Raw genomic sequence first — 24,729 nt, forward strand, 5'->3', positions numbered from 1 at the left:
AGTAGGTTGGGAGATGGGTCAGCTGTCCTTGAAGGAACAGTACTACTAACTTTGTTAAGTAACAACATGTTTTTACAATTCCAAGAAATCAATGTTATTTTGGTCTTCAGGTCTAGCAAACACGACATGCATCGATGTTATGACACATACAGAAAAGGTTATGAGGCACTTTAAGTTGATGTGCTTTCATATTGGGCACAAGAAAAGCATTCTGCGTGAATACATTCTGCTTGAAAACGATTCTGCTTTCTCAAATTCATGCCAACTCTAGAGGTTGTTTCTTGGGGACTTGGAGCCTCCTGCCATCTGTTTAGCAGTTACATTTAAATAATCAGTTTGAGGAATCATGTTCTTATGATGATTGAGCATTTGCTTTGCCCATTTCCTATATTCTGTGTCTTCTGGCTACTGCTCTATCTCTGCGTGCTTGGAACATAAAAGATGTATGATGAATAATTCTTGGATGGTGAATGAATTAATACCAAACACTGAATTAGCCAGCTACTCTTTTCCACCACCTTTGGCATTTTTATTTAGTTAAATGGCTTTCACTTCACTCTGAGATGTCAAACCAGTAACAATTTGGTTGCATTATTCTCACTTCTATGAATGCACTTCTTATTTTAAACCCTGAATCTGTTATTTGCCTTCAATAGTCAACCTCAACATTTATGCAACAACTATATATGCAACAACTGTATATGTGTGTGTGTATATATATACATATAACTCAATATATGCAACAACTATAGAATCAATAATTCTGTAGTTGTCAATACATGCAACAACTATAGAATTATTGATTCTATGCAACAACTATAGAATTATTAATCTTTTTTTTTTTGTTGAGACGGAGTCTCGCTCTGTCGCCCAGGCTGGGGTGCAGTGGCCGGATCTCAGCTCACTGCAAGCTCCGCCTCCCAGGTTTACGCCATTCTCTCGCCTCAGCCTCCCGAGTAGCTGGGACTACAGGCGCCCGCCATCTCGCCCGGCTAATTTTTTGTATTTTTTTTAGTAGAGACGGGGTTTCACCGTGTTAGCCAGGAAGGTCTCGATCTCCTGACCTCGTGATCCGCCCGTCTCGGCCTCCCAAAGTGCTGGGATTACAGGCTTGAGCCACCGAGAATTATTAATCTTATGATTAAAAACTATAGAATTTCGTCTCAGGAAACACAATTAACTTCAATATGATCAATTACACCTTGAAAGTAGAGTGTTCTAAGTGGTACTAGTCAGTAACCATAACTTTGAGAACATGCCTTCAAATTCAAACAAGCCATCAATCATTTTTTGGGCATGAAATCAGGCCCTAATTTCAACTCAAGTGATGCTCTTTCAAAACTGAAGTGAAGTTATAAAAGAAAAGTTGAAAGATAATGAACAGTATATTGAAACAGACTTAGGACAAGAGAGATAGTAAATAGAAAACAGAATCAAAGAAAATAAAGAGTAAACATACGGATGGTCAAACAAACTACGTCCGGGAATTAAATCAGTATAAAGAAAGGCAGAAACAGAAACAGATACCAAGAAGAGTTAAGACATTAAGAACATTTTAACATATAAGCAATGTAGTATGTTATTGGTTCACTTTGACTATGAGCATCTTCATTTTAAATTTTAAGATTTAATTGAAAGTCAAACATGCCAAACATGAAATAGGGTCTGTTGTCACATGGGCAATCTGGACATGATTCAACACTTCCTGTGACATGGTGGATATATATGCTTAATTCTAGTACTAAAGATTCTCCTGGCCTGAAGATATGTTACACTTATCAATAGCAACTCTTGGTAATAAAGGCAGAATTTTGGTTTTTCCTTTACTTGTTATTTTTATATCTCTCACCCTTTGATAAATTAAGTTGGAAAAAGAGGTGCTATTATTTAGCTTCTTTCAAACCCCATTGCAAGCCTCTATTGCCAGATCAGTTTCTGCCATAGCTGTCCAACTTTGGTGATGGGAATTTGCACAGTCTTTCAGCTCAATCTTTCTCACTGTTTGGGGAAAAATATGCCTGGCTCATAAAGAACTGCGAACTATGGTAAGGCTGACAATTAGACAATAACCTCTGTCTATGGTGATCTATCCAGCTGAGTCAAAATTTAACAACTACCAGCCAGTCCATATATCTCCATCTGGTCCATAAGCTATTAGAGTCTATCTATCTCACAGAGCTTGCTGAAGTCTAAATGCATCCCAATGTTCTATTCAGTTGGCAAAAGCAACAGAAAAGAAAGTGACACTAAGTTTGTCCTGACCTTTTGTTAGTAAAGGCTACACTAGATGTATGGCAAAGCTAAATCTTATAAATTTTTTATTACCTCTATATCTGGGATATACTGCATACTCAACAAATGTTTCATGAATGAGTTAATTACTCAAACTTTTGCTAACTCCTCATAATTATCTTTTTAAGTTATAAATATTTATAAGCCATCTTTTTAATGATAATTCCTTCAGTTTTTCCCCCCTCATTTCAAACTCATTAATACATATCTGGAATCCCTTCTTTTTTCCTTGTTGGTAAAACAAATCAATATTTACCTTACGCTAGTCTTCCAGCCTAACTCTCCTTCTCCATCATTTCTTAATGAGTAGTAATGTTGACTTCATCAACATGCATGCATTTTATTAATACATTCTGTGCCCTGAGATGTAATTATTCTGGTCCTGGGAATTTGAATTCATTTAAACCATATTAAACGTTCTCTTATTATTATCTTCTATCTTTAGGGAAGTGTCCTCTTAAAGATAACTTTTCTACTGTTTATAGTTAGGAATTGTTCCCTTTGGCAGTGAAGCAAAGTAGGAATTGAGTCATTTGTTTTTCTGCCTTTTAAGTTTTAACATTCTAACATTTGCCCAAAGACGTGTACCTTCCTTTGTTTGTTGGTGATGTTATTTACAACTTTGTCAGCCTCTGCTCTGCCAAGCCACATTCTTTTGGGTTCATGTAATTCTTTGTTGGTTTTTCTTTTTGGTTATGAGTCCCATCGTATTATTTACAAATGCTTAAAGAACAGAGGTTAGGAGACACTCTTTGGGGTCACTCCCTTTTTCTGAGAGCCCACTGCTAGATTTAGAGTTTGTGTAACGTCATCATGCTCTTTGACCAAAGTTTGGTAGACAAGGAATGGATACATGGGGAATCAGACTCTTTCTCCCAGCAATTTGGAGCTGAGACTGAATTGGCGTTTTTGGTCTGGGCTGGTCATCAGAATGGGGAGAGTATGAGCTCAGAAGGTGTGAAGTGGAATGTGACTGGATTGTACAAAATGAATTGTTGAAAGGAGAATGAACGGACGTGTCAAGTGAAGTGGAGACAGCGAACCAGGCTGTGAGACCCTGAGAAAGCTACTTAGCCACTCTGTTTGCTCATAGATATAACAGGGATAATGCTGCCTATCTTATAGGGTTGTTGTGACAATTAAATTGATTAAAAACATAAAGTTCTTATAACAATGATAATCATATCATAAGGGAACTAGTAAGTGCAAGTCCTTTTTATTACCCTTGTTTTTCCCCCAAGCCTTAAACTAATTAAAGAGTAGTACTACATGTCTCAGAGGGTGAAAGAAGATGGAGGAATGCCTCTGAGACCATGAGTGTGTTGGGAGGAAACAGACTAGGTAAAGAACAGAGATTACATGGCTCATGCCTGTAATCCCAGCACTTTGGGAGGCCTAGGTGGGCCTTAAGTGGCGGATCACTTAAGGTCAGGAGTTTGAGACCAGCCTGGCCAACACGGTGAAACCCTGTGTCTACTAAAAATACAAAAATTAGCTGGGTGCAGTGGTGGGTGCCTGTAATCTCAGCTACTCGGGAGGCTGAGGCAGGAGAATTGCTTGAACCCATAAGGCGGAGTTTGCAGTGAGCCAAGATAGCACCACTGCACTCCAGTCCAGGCGACAGAGCCAGACTCCTTTGTAGGAAGAGCAGCACCTTGTGCAACACTCTAGAGTAGTGTCTGAGGACGGAGCTGCACCACAGAGGGGAAGGCTGCCTCCTGAGTCTGAGAAAGCAGGGCCTGACTGGCATGCTTTGCCAAAGGTCCCTATGCCCAGGGGATGGTGGGTATGACCAACACTGCTAGCTCCTTCCCAATTTTCATTCTTTCCTTCTTCTTTTGTTTTTTAGTAAAAGAATGCAAATCTTTAGCTGGCCACCTCTGTAAAAGACTACATTTCCCAGCCTCCTTTTAGCAAGGTTTGGTTATGTGACCAAGTTCTAGCCAATGAGATGTGTGGGAATAAGTGAAAGCTACCCAAAGCGGAACAAACTGGCTGTTTCTTCAGAGCTTGCTACAGCAATGAAAGCAGCCACCACCACATGCATTTGGCAGGAACTTAAAGGCAGGCTGAAGAGTGAGAAAGCTTTTCACGAAAAAAAGGGGAAGGCTTCAGGAGTGCTCTGACTGGAGGTTTTTGGCCTGGGGAAGCTGGAGGTGGGCTAACTAGAAATGGGACATCGTGCGCGACTGGTTTGGGGAGGATGTTTGGATGTCTCTGGTTGGGCCTGTGTTGGAAGCAGCGGACAAAAACTAGGACAGTTGACAGTCTTTGACCAAGCTCTGACGATACTAGGCCCATTGTTGAAGAGGTTGTGGTTTGGTTGGTTGCTACAGAGGTTGTGGGTTAGAGTTCCGTTGTCACATATGGTCTGGCCATTGTCCATTTTATATACAGTTTCTCCGAGCTAAGCAAATGTGCTATATATCACTTTGGGGACATCTCCTTTCAAAGGAGGGATAGCTAAGGCTATAGACTCCAGAGCCAGAATGACTCGGTTTAAATTCCAGGTCTGCCACTTAGAAGCTGTGTGACCTTGAGTAAGTCACCCAACCTCTCTGTGGTTCAATTTCCAATTCTTAAATCGGATAATAATAGAACCTGCCTCACTGGGTTGCTAGAAGAAGTAATGAAATAATATGTAAAGCACTTAGGACAGTCTCTGGTCCATAGTACTTACTAGGTTTATTGAGAGTATCATTCTTCTTCTCTTTTTCTATTTGGTCTGTAGTTCAAGGTATTTAAACTATCTTGGATCTTGAAGCAGAATTCTGAGGCTGGAGGTGGTGACATAAAAGGAGCTTACATCTAATAATCTCGTAGTCACCGTCCCAGTCCTGTATGGTCTACCTGTAGATTTTTTTTTTTTTTTTTGAAATGGAGTCTCACTCTGTCACCCAGGCTAGAGTGCAGCGGCGAGATCTCAGCTCACTGCAACCTCCGCCTCCCGGGTTCAAGCAATTCTCCTGCCTCAGCCTCCCGAGTAGCTGAGATTACAGGCACCCGCCACCACGCCTGGCTAGTTTTTTGTATTTTTAGTAGAGATGGGGTTTCACCATGTTGGTCAGGCTGGTCTTGAACTCCTGACCTCAGGTGATCCGCCCGCCTTGGCCTCCCAAAGCGCTGAGCCACTGTGCCTGGCCCGGGAAGTAAACTTCTATCTTAGTTGAGTCACTGCTATTTTGTTTTTAACTTTCACATTTGGTAATATAGAATCCTTTCTCATACGGCAGGAAAGTAGTCGAGTTGCTAGATCTGAAGTGCAGACTGAAACAGCAGGAAAAATGGAACAATGCATGGACACTCTGGACTGCTGGCCAAATGCTGGAGAGGCTTCCTCTGCTCTCTGGTATCCCCTTGGATGAAGTTGGGTGAGGATGTCTACAAAACAATCAAAATTTTGTGTCCCTCCAGCCTGGCAAAATGAGAGAATCAAACCCAGATGTAAGTTGATATTAATCAAAGGAGGTCATGCAATGGTCTCATATATCTGAGTTTGAAGCTTGAGATTCATAACAAGTTACACAGGCTTAGCTGCCCTTGGCTTTTTAAATTTATCCCAGAATCATTTAAATGCATTCCCCTTTATTTGATTTTTTGAGTTAACTCAAAGTGAATTTGTTACTTGCATTCAAAAGGACCCTACCTAAAACATTGGTCGTATCTGTGCAGCCCACATTCATTTCTTAAAATGTCTTCTTTTCTCTCTGGCTAAGAATATTTTGAATCATATTGTCAGACTCATTTTGACGGTCCTGTTATCCAACTTGAGGTGTTTTGCTTTTGAAGAGTCAGTTCCCGGGATCAAGTCCATATCTCACTTCCCATTTGACAACCGCATTATCAAAGTTTAGTGCCCGGGGCTTCCTGCCTTCCCCCCCTGCAGATACCACGCTGACCTGTTTCTTTCATTTCCTCGTCATCTCCAGACAACCAGTCAGTGGTCCCTTAACGGTCTAAATCGAGTCCAGAATGGCAGTTCTTGCTGCTTCCTCTGCCAGCGAAGCAGGGAACTGTCAGCAAGACAAGCCAAGAATTTATCAGCTGTAATTCTTCCTGCAGAATTAGTCTGCAGAAGTACAGCTTCTTCAGTCCTCCAAATGTGGTTTTGCACATCTGGAGGGCAATAGAAGAGATTCTCAGGCGTGGTATGAGTAATATCTATGGGGAATGTCTGTGTAATTTAAACCATTTACAGAGCCAACGTTCTTTGAAATGGGTTGACTGTTAAATAAACTGAAGCCAAAAGTTGGAGAGATGTTGAAAAGAACACAGAGAGACATGGGCACCAGTAGTGTGAGACTTAAACCTCCTGCTCTGCCACTAATTCACTGTGATCCCGGGCAAGTCATTTTAAACTTCTAGGCTTTACTTTTCTCATCTATAAAATGGGGATAATTAATCTCTTTTCTGGATAGCTGACAACATTGTCTGGTAAAGTGTTAGGGAACATAACAGTGTATAATATTGCCATGACCTGAATATGCCAACAATCCCAGCCTTCCATTCCCGTATTAATTATTGTTCCATCATGCATGTGGAAGGAGAAGAAAGAAAAGTAGCATCCATTCAGCACCAAGTAGGTAGCAGGCACTATGCTAAGGATGTTACACATGCGTTTTCCTTTCACCTTCACCCTAGCATCATGTGGTCTATATCAACTCATATATTTCTGTTCATTTTGTTCGTATATTCATTTTGTTCATATATTCATTTTGTTCGTATATTCATTTTGCAGACAAGACTCAAAGAGTTTACATGATTAGTTAACCACAGTCTCAGAGCTGGTAAATTTCAGAGACAAAATTCAAATTTCTCCAAAGCTGGTGATCACACACAGATCATTAAAAACGGAGTTGAGGCCGGGCGTGGTGGTGTATGCCTGTAATCCCAGCTACTCGGGAGGCTGAGGCAGGAGAATCAATTGAACCCAGGAGGAGGAGGTTGTGGTGAGCCGAGATTACGCCATTTCACTCCAGCCTGGGCATCAAGAACAAAACTCCATCTCAAAAACAAACAAACAACAATAAGAACAACAATAAAAAAATGGAGGCGAAGGCTGGGCGTAGTGGCTCATGCTTGTAATCCCAGCAATTTGGGAGGTGGAGGCGGGTGGATCACTTGAGCCCAGGAGTTTGAGACCAGACTAGGCAGCATGCTGAAATCCCATCACTACAAAAAATACAAAAATCAGATGGCACACACCTGTAGTCCCAGCTACTTGGAAGGTTAAAAAAAAAAAAAAAAAGGCAGAGGTGGGAGGGAGGGAATGAGTAGCTGAAATTCCAATTAATCTTAAAGAAGCCACTTTCTCCTGACTGTGAGGAGGAAGTAGACCTCCCTAGGAGATAACATGTCGCCCCACAGGACACCGAAAGCCTTTAAACAGCCGTGAACAGGATAGGAGCAGGAAGGGCTTTAGAAATCATCTCAACCAACCCTCCCATGCTAGGGACGAGGAAGAGGAAGCTCAGAGAGGGGAATAATTTGCTCAAGAATGAGCAGCTGTGGAGAGGTGGGTTTGGGAAGAAATCTACATTCACTTGTCCACCCATTCATTTAACAAATATCTGTGGCCGGGCGCGGTGGCTCATGCCTGTAATCCCAGCACTTTGGGAGGCCGAGGTGGGCGGATCACGAGGTCAAGATTATCGAGACCATCCTGGCCAACATGGTGAAACTCCACGTCTACTAAAAATACCAAAAATTAGCCGGGCGTGGTGGTGGGCGCCTGTAGTCCCAGCTGCTCGGGAGGTTGAGGCAGGAGAATGGCACGAAGCCAGGAGGCGGAGCTTGCAGTGAGCCCATTCCAGCCTGGGCGACAGAGCGAGACCCCGTCTCAAAAACAAAAACAAATATCTATTTAGGACCTACTCCATGTTAGGAACTGGAGCTACTCTGGTGAATAAAAACCATTCCAGTTCTTACCTATATGTAGAAGTCACAGCCTTGAGAGAGAGGTAGTCATCAAACAAATCGTTGCACAAACAAATGTGAAATTCAGCAGTGACTGGTGTTAGGAAGGAAAAGTACTTGGTGTTGTGAGAGCATAGGTTGGGGGGATTGACTTGGATGGGGGGGGATCAAGAAATTTTTTTTTTTTTTTTTTTTTTTGAGACTACGGAGTCTTGCTCTATCACCCAGGCTGTAGGGCAGTGGTACGATCTTGGCTCACTGCAACCTCCGCCTCCTAGGTTCAAGTGATTCTCCCTGCCTCAGCCTCCCAAGTAACTGGGATTACAGGCACCTGCCACCACGCCTGGCTAATTTTTGTATTTTTTAGTAGAGATGGGGTTTCGCCATGTTGGCCAGTCTAGTCTTGAACTCCTGACCTCAGGTGATCCACCTGCCTCGGCCTCCCAAAGTACTGGGATTACAGATGTTAGCCACCATGCCCAGCCAAGCAATGCATTCTTGAGGGAAAGATGCTAGAACTGAGTGCTGAAGAATGCCTGGGAGGTTGCTGGGTAAAGGAGCAAAGCCCATTTTAGGCAACTGGATAGAGTGTGGCATTAGATGTGGAGAAATGGAAGTGTCAGAGGCATTTGAATCAGAGCAACTCCATCTTGAGTAAGGTCTAGGAACATGAGGCTGGGACTTTCTGGGTTGCATTTCCAGAAAGTTCGGTATTTCTAGCCTCTAGATGTTTATGGTTAAAGGAACAAATTAATACATTCGCTAAACAAACCCAGATTGGGAATGTCCTGATATCCTGCTATCTTGAGAACAGAAGCATTCCCAATTTTGTTTTAAAGATAATAATATCAATTCTTGCAAAATATAGTAATTAATGTAGTAATTAAGAAAACTAATTCTTTATTACAAACCCTTGTAGCAGGGTACATCTCCCCATGATCTTTTTTTATCCTATATATAAACAAGTATTGTACCTAGGGTGGACGTGTTCCTCCTCTTACTTTGGGAACATTTTACTCTGCTTACAGAGTAGCTATACCTTTACCAGTTAACTTTCTTCATAAACTAGCTTTACCTTTGTACTGTGGACTCGCCCTGTTTCCTTTACCTCTCTCGAGGTCTGGATTGGGACCCCTTTCCTGTAACAGAAGGAGAGAACAGAACCTGTAGCACCATGTAGGCCTTGATATAAACTTTATCTTTAGTCTTTTTTTTTTTTTTTTCCAAGATGCAGTCTTGATCTGTGACCCAGGCTGGAGTACAGTGGTGCGATCTTGGCTCAATGCAACCTCCGCCTCCCAGGTTGAAGCAATTCTCCTGCCTCAGCCTCCTGAGTAGCTGGGATTACAGGCGCCCGCCACCACACCTAACTAATATTTTTGTATTTTTAGTAGAGATGAGGTTTCACCATGTTGGCCAGGATGGTCTTGAACTCCTGACCTTGTGATCTTCCTGCCTCGGCTTCCCAAAATACTGGGATTACAGGTGTGAGCCACTGCGCCCAGCCAACTTTATCTTTATTCTAAGAGACGCCGAAGGGTTTATCTGATTCTTGCTCTCATTCCTTACCTTTAACCACACTGGCAAATAATGTTAAGGACAAGTGAGAGAGAAGGCAGATTCAGTTACTATCCATAAGAAATCCAAACAGCAACACACACACACCACACACACACACACACACACACACTTAGGAAAAAATTCCTTCAGTTTCTTGCCACATCATAGTTTTCTAGCAACCTGGCTGGTCAACTGCCTTCCGTTTCTCTGCAAGCCTGATTTGTGTGTGCACAGTACGTGTGTGTGTGCATGGACAGACACACACTTCACATGTATGTCTTCATCTTAGCAAACAATGTCTTGACATTTCTGATACAGGAACTACAGAGCTTATTCTGATTGATCTCATTCAATTCCAATTAGTTTACCCACTTGGGTCATTGAATCCACAATTACTTGCTGTCATGATGCTGAAAAGAATGCCCATCCTGGCTTCTCCAAATGACGAAAATTCAATGGCGAGGTCTCTCCTGGTGTGATGAAGTTCCACTCTCTGCTTCCAGAAGTGAGAGAAGACCCAGGAGTGCCATTCTTAAGCCACTTTGGAAGGTCTGTGCGGCAACCTGCCTGCCTTGTTGAGTGTTGCTCTTCTGTATCTACCATGTGTGTCTGGTATTTTGACATCCGGGGCCTTGCTGACCCTGGAGAGACTGGCCCTCCCAGGGCTGGCCAGTTTGCCTTCCATATGCAAATTAACCAAGCCCATGCTTATAACCACCCTCAACTCCCTTAATCAAGCAGTTTTACTTTGGGCCATTATTCCTTTGCTGTAAACATACCAGGGCCAGGTACCGAGCAATTAGAGATCACCCTTACACCGCAGAGCTCACTGAAATTATTCACACTAGCCAATCCTAAGCCTGTTTATCCTACCTCACCTGCTCCTCCCCACTGAAACCCTCCAAAGGCTATTGCTCACGTTTTCTTCCCACTCCCCTGCCTCCTGATCCACCGTGATGCTTCCCCTGTGGCCCTGTAAGGTGTGGCATGCCCCCTCCTCTCCTCTGGAATGGTGCGTAACAAACCACCTTTTCAACGGCATCCCTGAATAGTAAAACCAACATTTCAAAACACCTTCCTCAGACTCTCGTCTTTCATTTGCTTCTGAGAATCCCCACTTGAAATCTCTCTGGCCTCCTTGGCATGTGCTAGCTGGAAGGCTTGGGTTTTGGGGTCTGGCTGGCCTGAGCTGATAGCACCACTGTGCCCCTTTCCAGCCGCTGGACTGTGAGTCTCTTATGCCACCTTCTCGACCCATCTGGAGTAATGAGGATCACGGCGTCTCTTTCATAGGGTTGACTGGGGATTAAATGAGATAATGCCGGCCATGCATCCAGCAGAGGACCTGGGACAGGGGTTTGCTTAACCCACATTAGTTGCCTTCAGTGAACCGAGAGCCTCCTTTGCTGTCTGCCTCTGCCTGCCAGTTTTATTGTTCAGTCACACAGGAATCTTGAGAAAAACCATGGAAGATTTATTGCAAGCTTTTCAACCTTTGCTTCCTTTATTTGTTAACCTCCATCCAACCAGAGTCTTTTATTTTCCCCTTCATAAGCCCCTTGCAGGCTCTGGCAGGCTCTGAAAGAGTACTTTTGATAAACCGCTTGGACCCAACGCTCACCCTGGCTGCTCTGTCTTGCTGATGGCTCATCGAAGAGTGCTCCAAAGAGCACGGAACTTGAAAAAGGCACATCCCCACCCTAGAAATGTCAGGGTTTCCAAAATGAAATGCCAATGCATTGCCCGAAGGAAGAACCATGCCTGGCATGACCCAAAGTAAGAGCGGTTCAGTCTCCGGAACATGATGGAATTTCAGTCGACACTCATTCAGCATGCGTGTACCAGCACCCCTTCGTGCTTGCCTGTGTGCCGGAGCTGGGGACACAGTGGTGAACAAGACACGGTTCTTTCTCTCAAGCAGTGCCTAGGTAAGCCTGAAGACAGGAGGGGGAGGTGGTTACTTACTGTGACGGCTAGGGGCTTCTCCAGACAGCATTGTAGCTGATAGTCTCATGGTTTCCCTTCGTTTATCTATTCTATCTTGATGGACGTTTTGCCATGTTTAAACCTCCAGAGAACAGTGACATGGAGGCTTCTGGAAGTGTTCTGGGGCCCTGTATCAGGCTCCCCTCTCTTCTTTACCTATGCTCACTCCTTAGACGATCTCACGCCGCCTCTGCCAAAGGCACTTGGGCCATTTTTCTGTGTCCCAAATTCAAATTGTAATTCAAACATGGTTCTCAGAAGGACAGCGTGTGTGAAAATCTTGTTTCTTTTATAAAAGGTATGAAAAAGAAAAATAAATGAACAAAAACCAAGACATAATACAAAACAAAAATCAAACAAGAAAAAAAAAAAAATCAACCATAACCAGCATTTGATTTGTATTTGATTCCAGAAGTTGAGGAGAGTGAATTATACTGACTTTCTGCTAGTGTGGGGCGGGGTGAAGAAAATGAGGCTCAGAATCAGAAGACAATGACTGCTCTGCTAATGAGTTTAGAAAATAACGCTCTTGGCCGGGCGCGGTGGCTCAAGCCTGTAATCCCAGCACTTTGGGAGGCCGAGACGGGCGGATCACGAGGTCAGGAGATCGAGACCATCCTGGCTAACACGGTGAAACCCCGTCTCTACTAAAAAATACAAAAAACTAGCCAGGCGAGGTGGCAGGTGCCTGTAGTCCCAGCTACTCGGGAGGCTGAGGCAGGAGAATGGCGTGAACCCGGGAGGCGGAGCTTGCAGTGAGCTGAGATCCGGCCACTGCACTCCAGCCCCGGCGACAAAGCGAGATCCGTCTCAAAAAAAAAAAGAAAAGAAAAGAAAATAATGCTCTTTTTGCCTGTTTTCTCATCTCTGAAATGATTGATTCTCTCTGTAGTAATCAAACTGTACAGCAACCAGTTGCAGTGCTGCCTGTGATGTTTGCTCTCAGCTCTTAAGATCAATGCCTCAGAGGAATCTCTGTTGCAGGAATGTTCTTAAGAACCAAACTCTTGGCTCCCTTTTCCCGGGTAATGAAGCACTACGTCTGAACAAGAGAAAAAAAATAACGGATAAAGAGTTCTCTAGCAAACGACGCCATGTACTGATGGATGTTTGGAGTTGACAAAGCATCGTAAACACTCGTGTTAGCGCCTTTCATCTCCACGAAAGCCTTAACAGACGGACAGGATTTCCTCCTTTTTTATAGTTGAGCAAACCAAGGGCAGAGATGTAAATCGGCTTCACCATCACCTGGTTGTCTAGCGGTGAGTAGAGACAGCGGCCCTGGCACGTCCGACTTCAAGAATGGAGCTCTCATGACCAGGCCCACCACTTCCTAAAAGAACTCCTGGAAATTCTCCCTTTTCCTTTGATTTTCAGTCAAACCCTTTCTGGGAGTACATGGAACAGTTAGGAAAGTCCCATTCCTTTCTGTTGAAAGCCCCATAGTCAGTCATCACTGTGGTTGCTGGTCTACGACTGGGCCTCCTGCAGCCAGGGGACACAGGCTAGAGAGGGTCCCGGGTGCCCGTCAGTGGCTCCAGACCATTGCTCCTTCTGAGCACACCTGCCACTCCTGCCATCTTGCTTCTCTGTGAACTGTTTCCTCTGCTGGAAGACCTTCAGTGCCCTACCTGTCAATGTTGGACTCAGAGTCACCTCCTTAGGAACCCTTCACTGATGCCCAGCCTGAGTCAGGCAGCCCCTCCACACTCCTGCAGCACTCTATTACGCCTGCCGGTCAGGAGGATAACCAATGATCTCATTCTCTGTCAGAGGCAGTGGGCTCCCCTTGCGGACATCCTTTCTTTGATCGCAAATTCCTATCAGAATTCCCCTCTGTGGCAGACAGACTTCTGAGAGGCCCTCCAAGATTCCCAACCCCTGGTGTATCCCCCAGCATAGTTTCCTCTCCTTGAAGATGAACAGGACCTGGGAATATGATGGGATATCACGCCTGTGATTATGCTGTGCTGTAGAAGACTCAGGCTCAGCAGGATGAAGGGAGAGGTGCTCTTGCTGGCTTGGAAGAGGTGAGCTGCTACGTGGCAGAGAGGACTCCTTTGCAGGGAGTGCTGTGTGCTCTCTAGGAGCTGAGAAAAGCCCTGGGTCAACAGCCATCTAGAGAACAGAGCTCTCGGTCCTGTAACCACCAGGAACTGAATTCTTCCCACAACCAGTGAATGCCAGACACGCTGCTAAGGCTCCACAATATCTGGAAATAAGGGGATTCTTAAAGATGTAAGGAGACAGTGTTATGTGTGGTCCTCTGCATCACAAGGGCGTTCGTTAGAAAATGCGGAATCGCAGGCAGCACCAACAGACTCGGACTTTCCTGAGACTCTCACAAACGATTCATATACACATTCAAGTTTGAGAAGCACTGGCATAGGCCAAGAAAAGATAAATTCCCCAAGAACTAGGCATATTTTAACTACTAAAGTCCTTTCTAAAGCAAAGATTCCTTAATCTTGTGTTCATCTGAATCCCTGGTAAACTATCAAGACAAACGAAGACATGAAAATATAAGATGAGATAAAAATCAGTAAGCAAGAACTCAATAAGGAGAAGGAAGGAAGGAAAGAAAGAAAGAAGAAAGAAAGAAAGAGAAAGAAAGAAAGAAAACAAAACATGAGCACTGGGGCCACATGGGCCTAGGTTTGATTTTCAGGGCTTTTTTTTTTTTTTTGAGATGGAATTTCACTCTCCTTGCCCAGGCTGGAGTACAATGGTGCTATCTCGCCTCACTGCAACCTCCGCCTCCTGGGTTCAAGCGATTCCTGCCTCCTCAGCCTCCCGAGTAGCTGGGACTACAGGCACTCACCACCACACCTGGCTAATTTTTGTATTTTTAGTAGAGATGGGGTTTCACCATCTTGGCCAGGCTGGTCTTGAACTCTGAGGACAGGAATTGGTCTCGAGCTCCTGACCTCAGGTGGTCCACCTGCCTCGGCCTCCCAAAGTGCCGGGATTACAGGCATGAGCCACGGTGCCCAGCCAGGGCTCTTATTTAAAACCTCTCTGAGCTTCTGTTTCCTTATCTTTAAAATATAGAGAATACTACATCATGCTTCCCATTGCTGATTAAATAAGAAAACGTATATTGTCCAGCATACGTTTGTTCTCCACGACTCTCCAGCAAGAGTATGAAAAGGCTAAGACGCTAAGGGCGGCAGGGGGGAACAGCGGGTCTGGCTGAGCCTACATAAGAACATATGACAGATTTGGGAACATCATAGGAGGCCAGCCAACAGACTCCTGTCTACTGATTTACTCCATGCTCCCTGTCCTTATACCTCACACTCATTTCACTCCCATTCAGGAAGCTGTAGAGAACAGTCTTGGAGTCAGAGGAAAAAAAAAAAAGAGTTTGATTTATGACTCCACCAATTACTCAATCTCATCAAGCCTCAGTTTCCTCGTCTAGTAAAATAATAATACCTTCTCATGGCCAGTCACAGTGATTCACGCCTGTAATCCCAGCACTTTGGGAGTCCGAAGCAGGTGGATCACTTGAGGCCAGGAGTTCGAGACCAGCCTGGCCAATGTGACAAAACCCTGTATCTAGTAAAAATACAAAAATTAGCCGGGTGTGGTGGCGTGCGCCTGTAAGCCCAGCTACTCGGGAGGCTGAGGCACAAGAATTGCTTGAATCCAGGGAGGCAGAGGTTGCAGTGAGCTGAGATTGTGCCATTGCACCCCAGTCTGGGCAACAGAGGGAGACCCTGTCTCAAAAGAAAACATACAAAAAATCAAAAAAAAATCCCTTCTCTCATGGGAGGCCTGTAAGCTACAGAAGCAACAAATTTAACACACCAGCACCCAAGTGATCCATCGATGGTAGCTGCAATTGCTTAAAGACAGCTCTGAACAATATTAGAACGTGAAGGCAGATCTGTTGTCAAAGGACAGGATTATATCAAAGTCTTCCATCAATTTCTTTCTGCTGAATTCGACATGGGTTATGTTCAAACAGCTCAGTTAATGAAATTGTGAAGCTTAGAATTGCCTTTTGTTTACTACAAGATGCACTAGACTGCAGAACACATCACTTACGTGGTTTTCCTGGGATTCGGGGTTCTGAGAGTGATCAGCTGATTGTGACCCATCACCCATGGACCACCAAGAAAACAGAGGCATTTCTTAGAGACTTCTGAGTGGAGCTTTTTGCTTTGAGGCCAGATTGCCAGGCCACTGCACATAAAGAGGCCTCTATGTTCTCCCATTGCATTGGTATTGGAATCAGTAGGGTGAGGCAGTTTTCTATCACTTCTGTAAAAGATGTTTCTGATCTTCTCAATATTAAATGTTCATCTTCTTTTTTTTTTTTTTTTTTTTTGAGACGGAGTCTCGCTGTGTAGCCCAGGCTGGAGTGCAGTGGCGCGATCTCGGCTCACTGCAAGCTCCGCCTCCCGGGTTCCCGCCATTCTCCTGCCTCAGCCTCCCGAGTAGCTGGGACTACAGGTGCCCACCACGTCGACCGGCTAATTTTTGTATTTTTTTAGTAGAGACGGGGTTTCACCGTGTAGACCAGGATGGTCTCGATCTCCTGACCTCGTGATCCACCCGTCTCGGCCTCCCAAAGTGCTGGGATTACAGGCTTGAGCCACCGTGCCCGGCCTAAATGTTCATCTTAACATTCATGGGGAAGGAAACCAAGTCACTCAGTTTTATCTAAGTATTACATAATCTTTGGGGAGGGTGAAGATTCAAAACTGGAATATTAAAGAGCTAGATTATGTGGACCCATTCATAATGGGAAAAGTCAAGAACTGTTTTTTTTTTTTTTGTGAGATGGGGTCTTGCTCTGTTGCCCAGGCTGGAGTTCAGTGGCACAATCTTGGCTCACTGCAACCTCTGCCTTCTGGGCTCAGACGATTGTCCTCTCAGCCTCCTGAGTAGCTGGGATTATAGGCACCTGCCACTGTACCCGGCTAATTTTTGTATTTTTAGTAAAGATGGGGTTTCACCATGTTGGCCAGGCTGGTCTGGAACACCTGGCCTCAAGTGATTCATCTGCCTCAGCCTCCCAAAGTGCTGGGATTACAGGCGTGAGCCACCATGCCCGGCCCCCAGAAGTCAAAAATTCTTACATAGCCGTTTTGATGTATCTTTCTCCTTGTATATCTGAGAAACTAAAAAAACTAAGAAGGTTCACATTTATATCCACACATAGACGTGCATTCTCACACAAAAAGCATTTCAACTGATAAATATATCTTAATAGCTGTTAGAAAACTTTTTCTTTTTTTGAGACGGAGTCTCTCTCTGTTGCCCAGGCAGGAGTGCGGTGGTGCAATCTCGGCTCATTGCAAGCTCCGTCCCCCGGGTTCACACCATTCTCTTGCCTCAGCCTCCCAAGTAGCTGGGACTACAGGTGCCCGCCACCACGTCCGGCTAATTTTTTATATTTTTGTAGAGACAGGGTTTCACTGTTAGCCAGGATGGTCTTGATCTCCTGACCTCGTGATCCGCCCACCTCGGCCTCCCAAAGTGCTGGGATTACAGGCTTGAGCCACCGTGTCCGGCATAGTTGTTATAAAACTTTTAAGCAGGTAGAAAATAATCACTTTCATTGTCTGGTAATAAGGCGACTAAGTTAGTGACATATTATAGTACACGTTGCGTTAGGGACTCACCTATTGAATCATCTCAGAAAGTTATACATCTTGATGGTACACCTTCTGAATCTGGCTTTTTAGCACTACCTGCCATAAAATTTTGTCACATAATATGCTATATAATATTAATAAACTCAAAAAATCATATGCATAGACATATACATTGCCTTGTGTATGCATGCTTATTTTTCATTCAAAACACTGAACAAAACAACTTCTGAATTTAACCCTTGTATTTTGGTTATACAAGACAATGTCACGTTTTTAAAAAATATTTAAATTTAAAGGGGCATGGCATCTACAATTCATTTTCAAATGTTTGAGGAAAAAACTATGAAAAGTATGTGGCAAAATGTTAATAAATGGTTAATCTAAATGTAAGGGATAAAGTTCTTTGTATTATCCTTGCAATTTTCTTGTAAGTTTTCAAACTTACAGCTTCAAAAACAAATGAAAGTAAAACAAAACTAAAACTGTTTATGTGAAAATCATAAGGTGAAACCAGCCTTAGCATTATCTGTTTACTTTTCTGCTGTCTAGTGAATTGCACTTACATCAAAGTAGACTGTACCTGGTTCACTGTTGCATTCATGATGTCCATCACAGAGTAGATGCTCAATAAATTACTTGTGGAATTCAGAAAAAAAATGATAAAAAGTACAATGAAATTACTGATGTCACTGGAGCCCTTCTTTTCTTTCTTCAGCACCACTGCAGCATTACGTACCCCGGAATCTGTCAAAGCTTTGCTCTCAGTGAGCCCTGTCAATCATTTCATGACATTGTCCTGGCCTCACTGATCAGATGGCCTTGGTACCACACTTTGGGCAACGCTTTCCCAGACTGCCTGGCATGTTTTCATTCCAGAAGACATTATCTCTTAAGACTATATGAATGTGTTAGAACAAACCAATGACCAAATCCATTAAATATTCACAATCAGAAACCTTACATTTTTGTGGCACTCCCATTACCTCCTTTTGGATATCACCAGTTCTTCCTTGAAATTAAAGGACCTTCATTAAAGTAGTTTCGTTAAATGAATGAAAACAAAGATCATGTTTGTCCGACATTAGATTCTATGGGTCTGAAACCTGCATATGGCAGATAAGTGACATTTCATAAACTTGAATGGCACTAAGCTGAAGAATAAACCCTTAGGGCTAAAAAAATAAGGAAAACAAAGTATATGAAGCACATGAAGATACGACTGTATAAGCCTCGCAGCTAAGCTGATTTCAGTATTGTATGGGAAGGCAGTAGCACATTTTAGTGGGAAGACAGGGGTTTTTGAAGCCAGCCAGATTTTGGTTCAAATTCTGCCACTCCGTTAGCAGCCTGTGTGATCTTGGGCAAGTCACATAATTTCTCTGGGAGTTAGTCTTACCAGCTAAATAATGGGAATAATAATACCTCCCTTATTTTATAACATAGCTGTGAGGATCCATCATTGCCAACTACCATAGAAGTCTTGGTAGTTCTTATTATCTCTACCAAGGGTAGTTCTTATTATCTCTACCAAGAATGGCAGGAGCTGTGTCTGAGAGGGGATTTTAATCACATTTCTTTCACTAACACAGAGCTCCCTAAAGGCCTGGTGACCACAGATGAAGCCTTAACTCAAAGACAGTAGAGTCTTTGAAAGGAACAGAATTAAAGTAGGGTCTGTCCTTTCATGATGGGGCACAAAGAGGCTATTAGTCAACTCAGCAAATATGTGCTCTGTAAATCAGTTCAACACATTCAGAGAGATCACTCTGAGGCAGCATGCTAAGTCGCGGTACAAGGCAGAGCTTAAAACTTAGTGACTCTACCTGAGCCATGTAATCTAAGAACCAACCAAGGAGAAGCAATCAATTACTACCCCCTAGAGTGGAAGCCAGCTGTCTGAATATGACTATAGATCACCCAGGTCTATTTCAAATGAGTTTTCAGTAAGTCCATGAGCATAGCAAGATTTTGAGTTATTTTAGGAGACATTACTGTCTGGATTGTGTGTGTTATTGGATGGATGTGGAAGGAAGAAGACTAGAAATCCAACAATCTTCCTACATAGGCTCAAATTCTCTTGTCTGTCACTATTTCATGTCTGTTTCCTTTTCATTGGGAAAGGAAGTAGCATTGCAAGTTATGTGGCTTTGGATTCAAAGAAGTAGGATTCGGTTTAAATTCTAGGTCTGAATTTGGGAGGAGTTACTTAATTACACAGACTGCACTCAGGTTCCCTATCTAGGAATGTTAATATCCACTTTGCAGTTTTGTTCCAAGGGTTCGGTGAACTCATGCGTGCCAAAGGCTTCTGTACATAGCGATTACTGAAAACATCTCAGTTCCCCTGCACACTGACTGTTAAGGGGGCCAAATGAGGGAACCTTGTCTTTCCCCTCAACTGAAAGCCAAGATGGCATTGGCTTATTTAAGCATGAAAACATCAGTGTGACGCATTTAAAAGCCTGTTTTACCCCCCAGGGAATTGATGCAAAGGAATCAACATCTTTTGCAATTACCTCTGCCCAAATGGCTGCAGCTCCCCACACAGGAGCTAGGGCTGGCAGTGAACTGCTGTTCCCAATGTAAGTTCTGGGGAAGCAGGCTGTTGGCTCCGCGGACCTCAGCCTCCATTGAGTTGGCAGCCTCTCTGTTGAAGTTGGGCATCCGCCAATGTCTGAGCTCCAGCCTTAAGTGAGATTGGCTTACAGTGTCAGGCACCTGTCTTTGGGGAAATAGGATTTTCTCCCGTTGGTGTATCAGTTTCTGGCCTTAATACATTCACTGCACATGAAGCTACATCGTCTTCTAGTTTACGCCTATTGTGTAAAAATAATTAGCACCTTTCATTCTCAGAAGTGATCCGGGTTAGATGACAAATTATATGGTCACCAGCTATGCCCATAAAAATGCAAGTGAAAGCAAGGTGGCTGGGCATGAGTCAGGCACCAAGCAAAATTTTAAAAATAAAAAGGCTTTAGAGAATTAAAAATTGATTTTTAACATTGAGGAACCAGTGCTGCCACCAGGTTTTCACTTGGCTCAAGTAGCCGGTAATGATTAATTCAAAAACTGTATTGGTACGTGTACATCACCTAACAGTGATTCTCTCTAGGGAAGGAGGAGAAATTAGTGAGTGCCTCTGTGTCTGTGTGTGTCTGTGTGTACAAAGGGGACAGAAAAAGTCAACGATGTGCTGCTGGTAAATATTTAACAACCAGTTCTTGGGGATGGGCAGGGAGGAATCACTGAACATGGAAACTGGAGATACGCCCACAAAGGTCTTGTGAGCATGTAGAAGCTGGCCTGGCACGCCACTGAAGAAATTGGACTTTTGACATGTACTCTGAAAACTTTCTTTGTTCTGCTTTGTACATCTATATCACTTTTTATTTATAAATGCTTATATATATGCTATATACGTGTATGCTGTCTATAATATGTATATCTCTACATATATACATAAGCCTAGCTATATGTATGCAAAAATTAGTCCTAATTGTAATTTTCCTAATTCTTGTATACATTTCAGTGCAACATCCACGTGAACGTGTTAACATACTGACTGATCTCACAAACCGGATTGCTATAGGGTGCCACATGACTACCAGGCCCAAGGATGGAATGTTTTCTTTACAAATGATTACCAGGATTTACCCTCCGAGCCCACATCTGGTAGAAGACAACATCTGGCTTCACTGTTGAGAAGGATGCTGAATGGAAAAACTTGAGGATGGTTTGAGTTAGAGACAGAGTGGGATCTAACCTCAGGCAAAAGGGGAAAAAAAGGGTTAAAGTTCAAATGATGAGAAACATAGAATGGGGGAACAGAAAAGTGTGAAGTTGCTGTTTATCCGTTGCAATTTAGCTCTCTATGTCAAGGTGTGTCTCAGTAGCTTCTTGCAAGAGTGGGAGGGGAATGGGGAAGAAACAGTCTGTACTTTCATTTATTAAATGCAGCTTTCGCTGGTCACATTGCAACTCAATACAAACAGCCCAGCAGAGGGTAGGGCATTAACTCTTGTTCTCATCAATGTAAACACAACATTAATATTGAAGATTAAAGAAAATGGGTAAAAAGTCCAGTGTCTCCTCAATCTGTGTGAAGGTGAAGGTGGTTGCCTACCCTTGGCCAGGTCCCAAAGGGAGACTGAGGTTGTCACCTCTTCCCATCCACAGCGAAGCAGGCAAGAACCAGAGGAACCCAATCACGTTCTTCCTGTAGGTCTCTAGATGGATCCGTCAATCTTCAGAACTGGGCTTGCATGAGTTATTAAAGTTCTTCTAAAGGCCTGAGAGGTTCGTACCTTGTGTGTGCACTGAAATCGTTCCTTCAAAGCCCTTTCCCATGAATCAGTCACTGCCAATAGAAAATGTGACCGGTGTAAAACAGTCAACCCTCGTAATGCCGCAGTCCGCATCGTGGCCCCTGGATTCTGGACAGTAGGGAGTTCAAAGTCACGGGAGCCTCGGTGATCATCCTGCAGGAAGCTGCCCATGTTTCAGTATTGGCCGAAGATGGCTGATCTCCTTCCCGGGCCCCTGCTGATACAGGGTGGTTGGTAGAGGCAGCTGATTTTCCTGCAGAGCCTCAAAGGATCAGATTTTCTGTTTTGGATTGCCAGTCCCCAAAATAAACAAACAAACTCCCCAAAGAAAAACAAATAAAAATAAAACAGGAGTGACTTTGGGGATAAGGAAAGCCATCGTCCCCACCTCCAGGACCCTCTGGCTACAATGTCCCCATTGGGTTTTTCCATGTGGTTGGTTCAGGTCATTGGTTTCCCCTCCGTCTGAATGCCCAGCTACATTGCAGGGCAAAGGGGAAAGTTTCCACTAAATAAAGACAATTTCGCTTCTATTTCCTGGGACGAATAACCCCTAGCACCCTGACTTCCCTTTCTCCCTAGTTATGATGCGAAGTATAATTATTAAAAAGCACCCAGAACATCCTAAAGCCCTGCCTTGATCTTGTGGCTTTGCAGTAAGATGAAAACCCTTTTACTCCCTCTCACCCCTTGATTTCCGAAAATTCTTGAAGAGACTCATCTAGGTGGGTTGCATATCTAACCTCTGGGAATGCAGGGTTGTGGGGCAGAGAGGGACTGGCTGGATCCTTGTGCAAGGTCTCTGTAGTGAGGGCAGCTTGGCTGGGCCAAAGAGATAAATAAAAACAAACCAAAAAAGCATGGCTCAATTTTGAATTTGAAGGCTGGGCCCCAAACAGCGCGTGGCACTTCCCCTGCAGCATGTCTCCCCCTAGTGGTGGGCTTCTTGGTGCTAGCTGTTGTTCTCGGCTGTGAGATACTTCAGGGCAGCAAAGCCATAGCGGCGGGACATGTCCTGCTGAAACTCTTCCTTGAGGGTTTTGAGACAGATGCGGTATTGCTTGTTGGACCGGAACTTGGTAATGTCGAAGCTGGGGGCATGAGGCATGTGGATCATGTAGGCGTTAGGCAGCACAATGAATTCATACTCCTGGAAGAAGACAAGAGCAGCGTGAGAACCTGCCAGAGCCTGGCCGGGGGTCATGCATGATGAAGGCCCAAGAGAATGACTGAATGGCTAGTGAATGAATGACTTGATAATGGCACCCACAAGCATGTGGTACATGGACAGCATGATAGTTTTGGAGTGGGGCAATTCAGGGCTGTTTCCATGACCTTGGACCAGGAAACTGGCTTCTCTGAGCCTTCATGTTGTCATCTATAAGGTGAAAGTAATAATATCCTTGAATGATGACCATGACGGGGAAGCCAATACTGTAAAAACAGGGCTGAGCCGAGCTCACGGGCTAGAAAAGGTTTCTTAATAGATGTGGGCTCACACCCACATGGACACTCTAGGGTGACACACGCCATGGGATATTCTCTTGCTCAATTAGCTGACATCTGTTTATGATTCCTCATAGGACTTAATGTGATCTGACAGCCTCAACAGATGAGTGCAAAAGAAGGTACCAAAAAAAATGAGCGACACGGTGAAATAAAAACAAATGTTTCGCTGGACGTAAGCTCACCAAGAACAAACCTCTCCCTGACACATCCTTATAGCAGGTCACACTGTCATCCAGTGTTCTCAACTTGGCAGAATACAGCTTAATTCTCAGACCAAAAATAAAAGGCCTCTGAAGAGCCAAAACAGGTGACCCAGATTTAGGTCATATCGCTTAGAGGAGAACTCAGCACACTTTCACTCAGATCTATTTACTCTCATTTTGGACATATTGTCTGATAAGCTTTTGTTGTCTAGTTTCCCAGCCCAGAGCAGATAAGAATAAACTTGGGGAAAATTGGGATGGGGAAAGGTGGCTGTTATAGGTAGAACAATACAACAGCAGCCAGAAAAGACAGTTGCTGGTGAGGAATGAGTGAGAAAAACCATCAAAAGAAAATGCAAGATCTCCCAGAGCTGAACTGTCTGGGACATTTAATGGAGGGACAAAGAGGCCCCACCAACCGCACTAGCTCCATGGGTATGGGTGTTACTACCTGGCAGGTGTGCACTCATTGCTTCCTTAAGGTATTGGAAAGGGTAAGAGTATGTTTGGGACATGCTACTGGCAAAGAAAAGAAAATATGCAACATATTTTCAAGAATTCTGTCAAAACTGTCTAAAACAAACAAAGTCCAGGTCTCATGGCTGGAAATATTAACTTTCTTTGAACCAGTTCATCTCACAGCACTGCCGGACACATGAACATGACATTCCTTTGAAGCAGAAGCTGAGGCAGACTGAACACTGTTGCCCGTGAGTAGCACGCTGCTCATTCAAAGTATTATCAAAAATATGGATACTGACAGCCCTGCTTTCTCTTGTTAAATATGGACATGATTCTATAACCTTCTGTCTACATCAGTGGTTCTCAACCCCAGCGCTTCTCAATCACCTGGGACTGCTCTCAAACACTGGAACTGTGGGAAGGAAAGTTCTCCTGGTGATTCTCATGAATGGCCAGCACTCAGTATCCAACCTTAGCTTTTTCTGAATTGGAGGTGCTCTTGTTGAAAAATATGTGCACTGTGCACCAGGAGGAGAGGTCTTGGAGAAGAGCACACACACACACACACACACACAAAACCCCAAAACTGGGTTGGAGGGACCCAGGAATCCTTCTTCTAATTCAACCACAGCAGCTTTGCTTTTGTTTGTTTAACACAGGGGCTGAAAAATTAGAGCATGTCTGGTCCATTTCATGTTTTTGTAAATAAAGTTTTATTGAAACAGCCACACCCATTTGTTTAAAGACTGTCTTAAGACTGAACTACAATGGCAGAGGTAAGTAGTTGAAAAGGAGACCTGTAGGTCCCATAAAGCTCAGAACACTTACTATCTGATCCTTTACAGAAAAAGTTTGTTGATCCTTGGT

General features: G+C 43.8%; 1 protein-coding gene and 1 long non-coding RNA gene across 7 annotated transcripts in view; one reads left to right on the forward strand and one right to left on the reverse strand.

Annotated features, from left to right (window-relative positions):
- The first annotated feature begins 4,276 nt into the window (after nt 1-4,276).
- Nucleotides 4,277-22,075, forward strand: LOC117095929. Of its 2 annotated transcripts, none has more exons than XR_004442249.1 (3): nt 4,277-4,448; nt 5,526-5,736; nt 10,132-10,921. It is a non-coding gene; the product is annotated as an uncharacterized LOC117095929 (long non-coding RNA). The 2 variants fall into 2 exon arrangements; XR_004442248.1 differs by lacking the exon at nt 10,132-10,921 and adding an exon at nt 20,893-22,075 and having other exon boundaries at nt 4,278-4,448.
- LARGE1 (LARGE xylosyl- and glucuronyltransferase 1) overlaps nt 21,290-24,729 on the reverse strand; it is a 645,964-nt gene continuing 642,524 nt past the window's right edge. For all 5 annotated transcript variants that reach the window (XM_033232744.1, XM_033232741.1, XM_033232742.1 and 2 more), the window contains one exon: nt 21,290-22,838. In XM_033232744.1, coding sequence (XP_033088635.1) covers nt 22,641-22,838 — 198 coding nt within the window. In that variant the 3' untranslated portion in view covers nt 21,290-22,640. The remainder of the gene's footprint in view (nt 22,839-24,729) is intronic.

The sequence above is a fragment of the Trachypithecus francoisi genome, unplaced genomic scaffold (genome assembly GCF_009764315.1).
Source record: "Trachypithecus francoisi isolate TF-2019V2 unplaced genomic scaffold, Tfra_2.0 Lachesis_group14, whole genome shotgun sequence".
NCBI lineage: Eukaryota > Metazoa > Chordata > Mammalia > Primates > Cercopithecidae > Trachypithecus > Trachypithecus francoisi.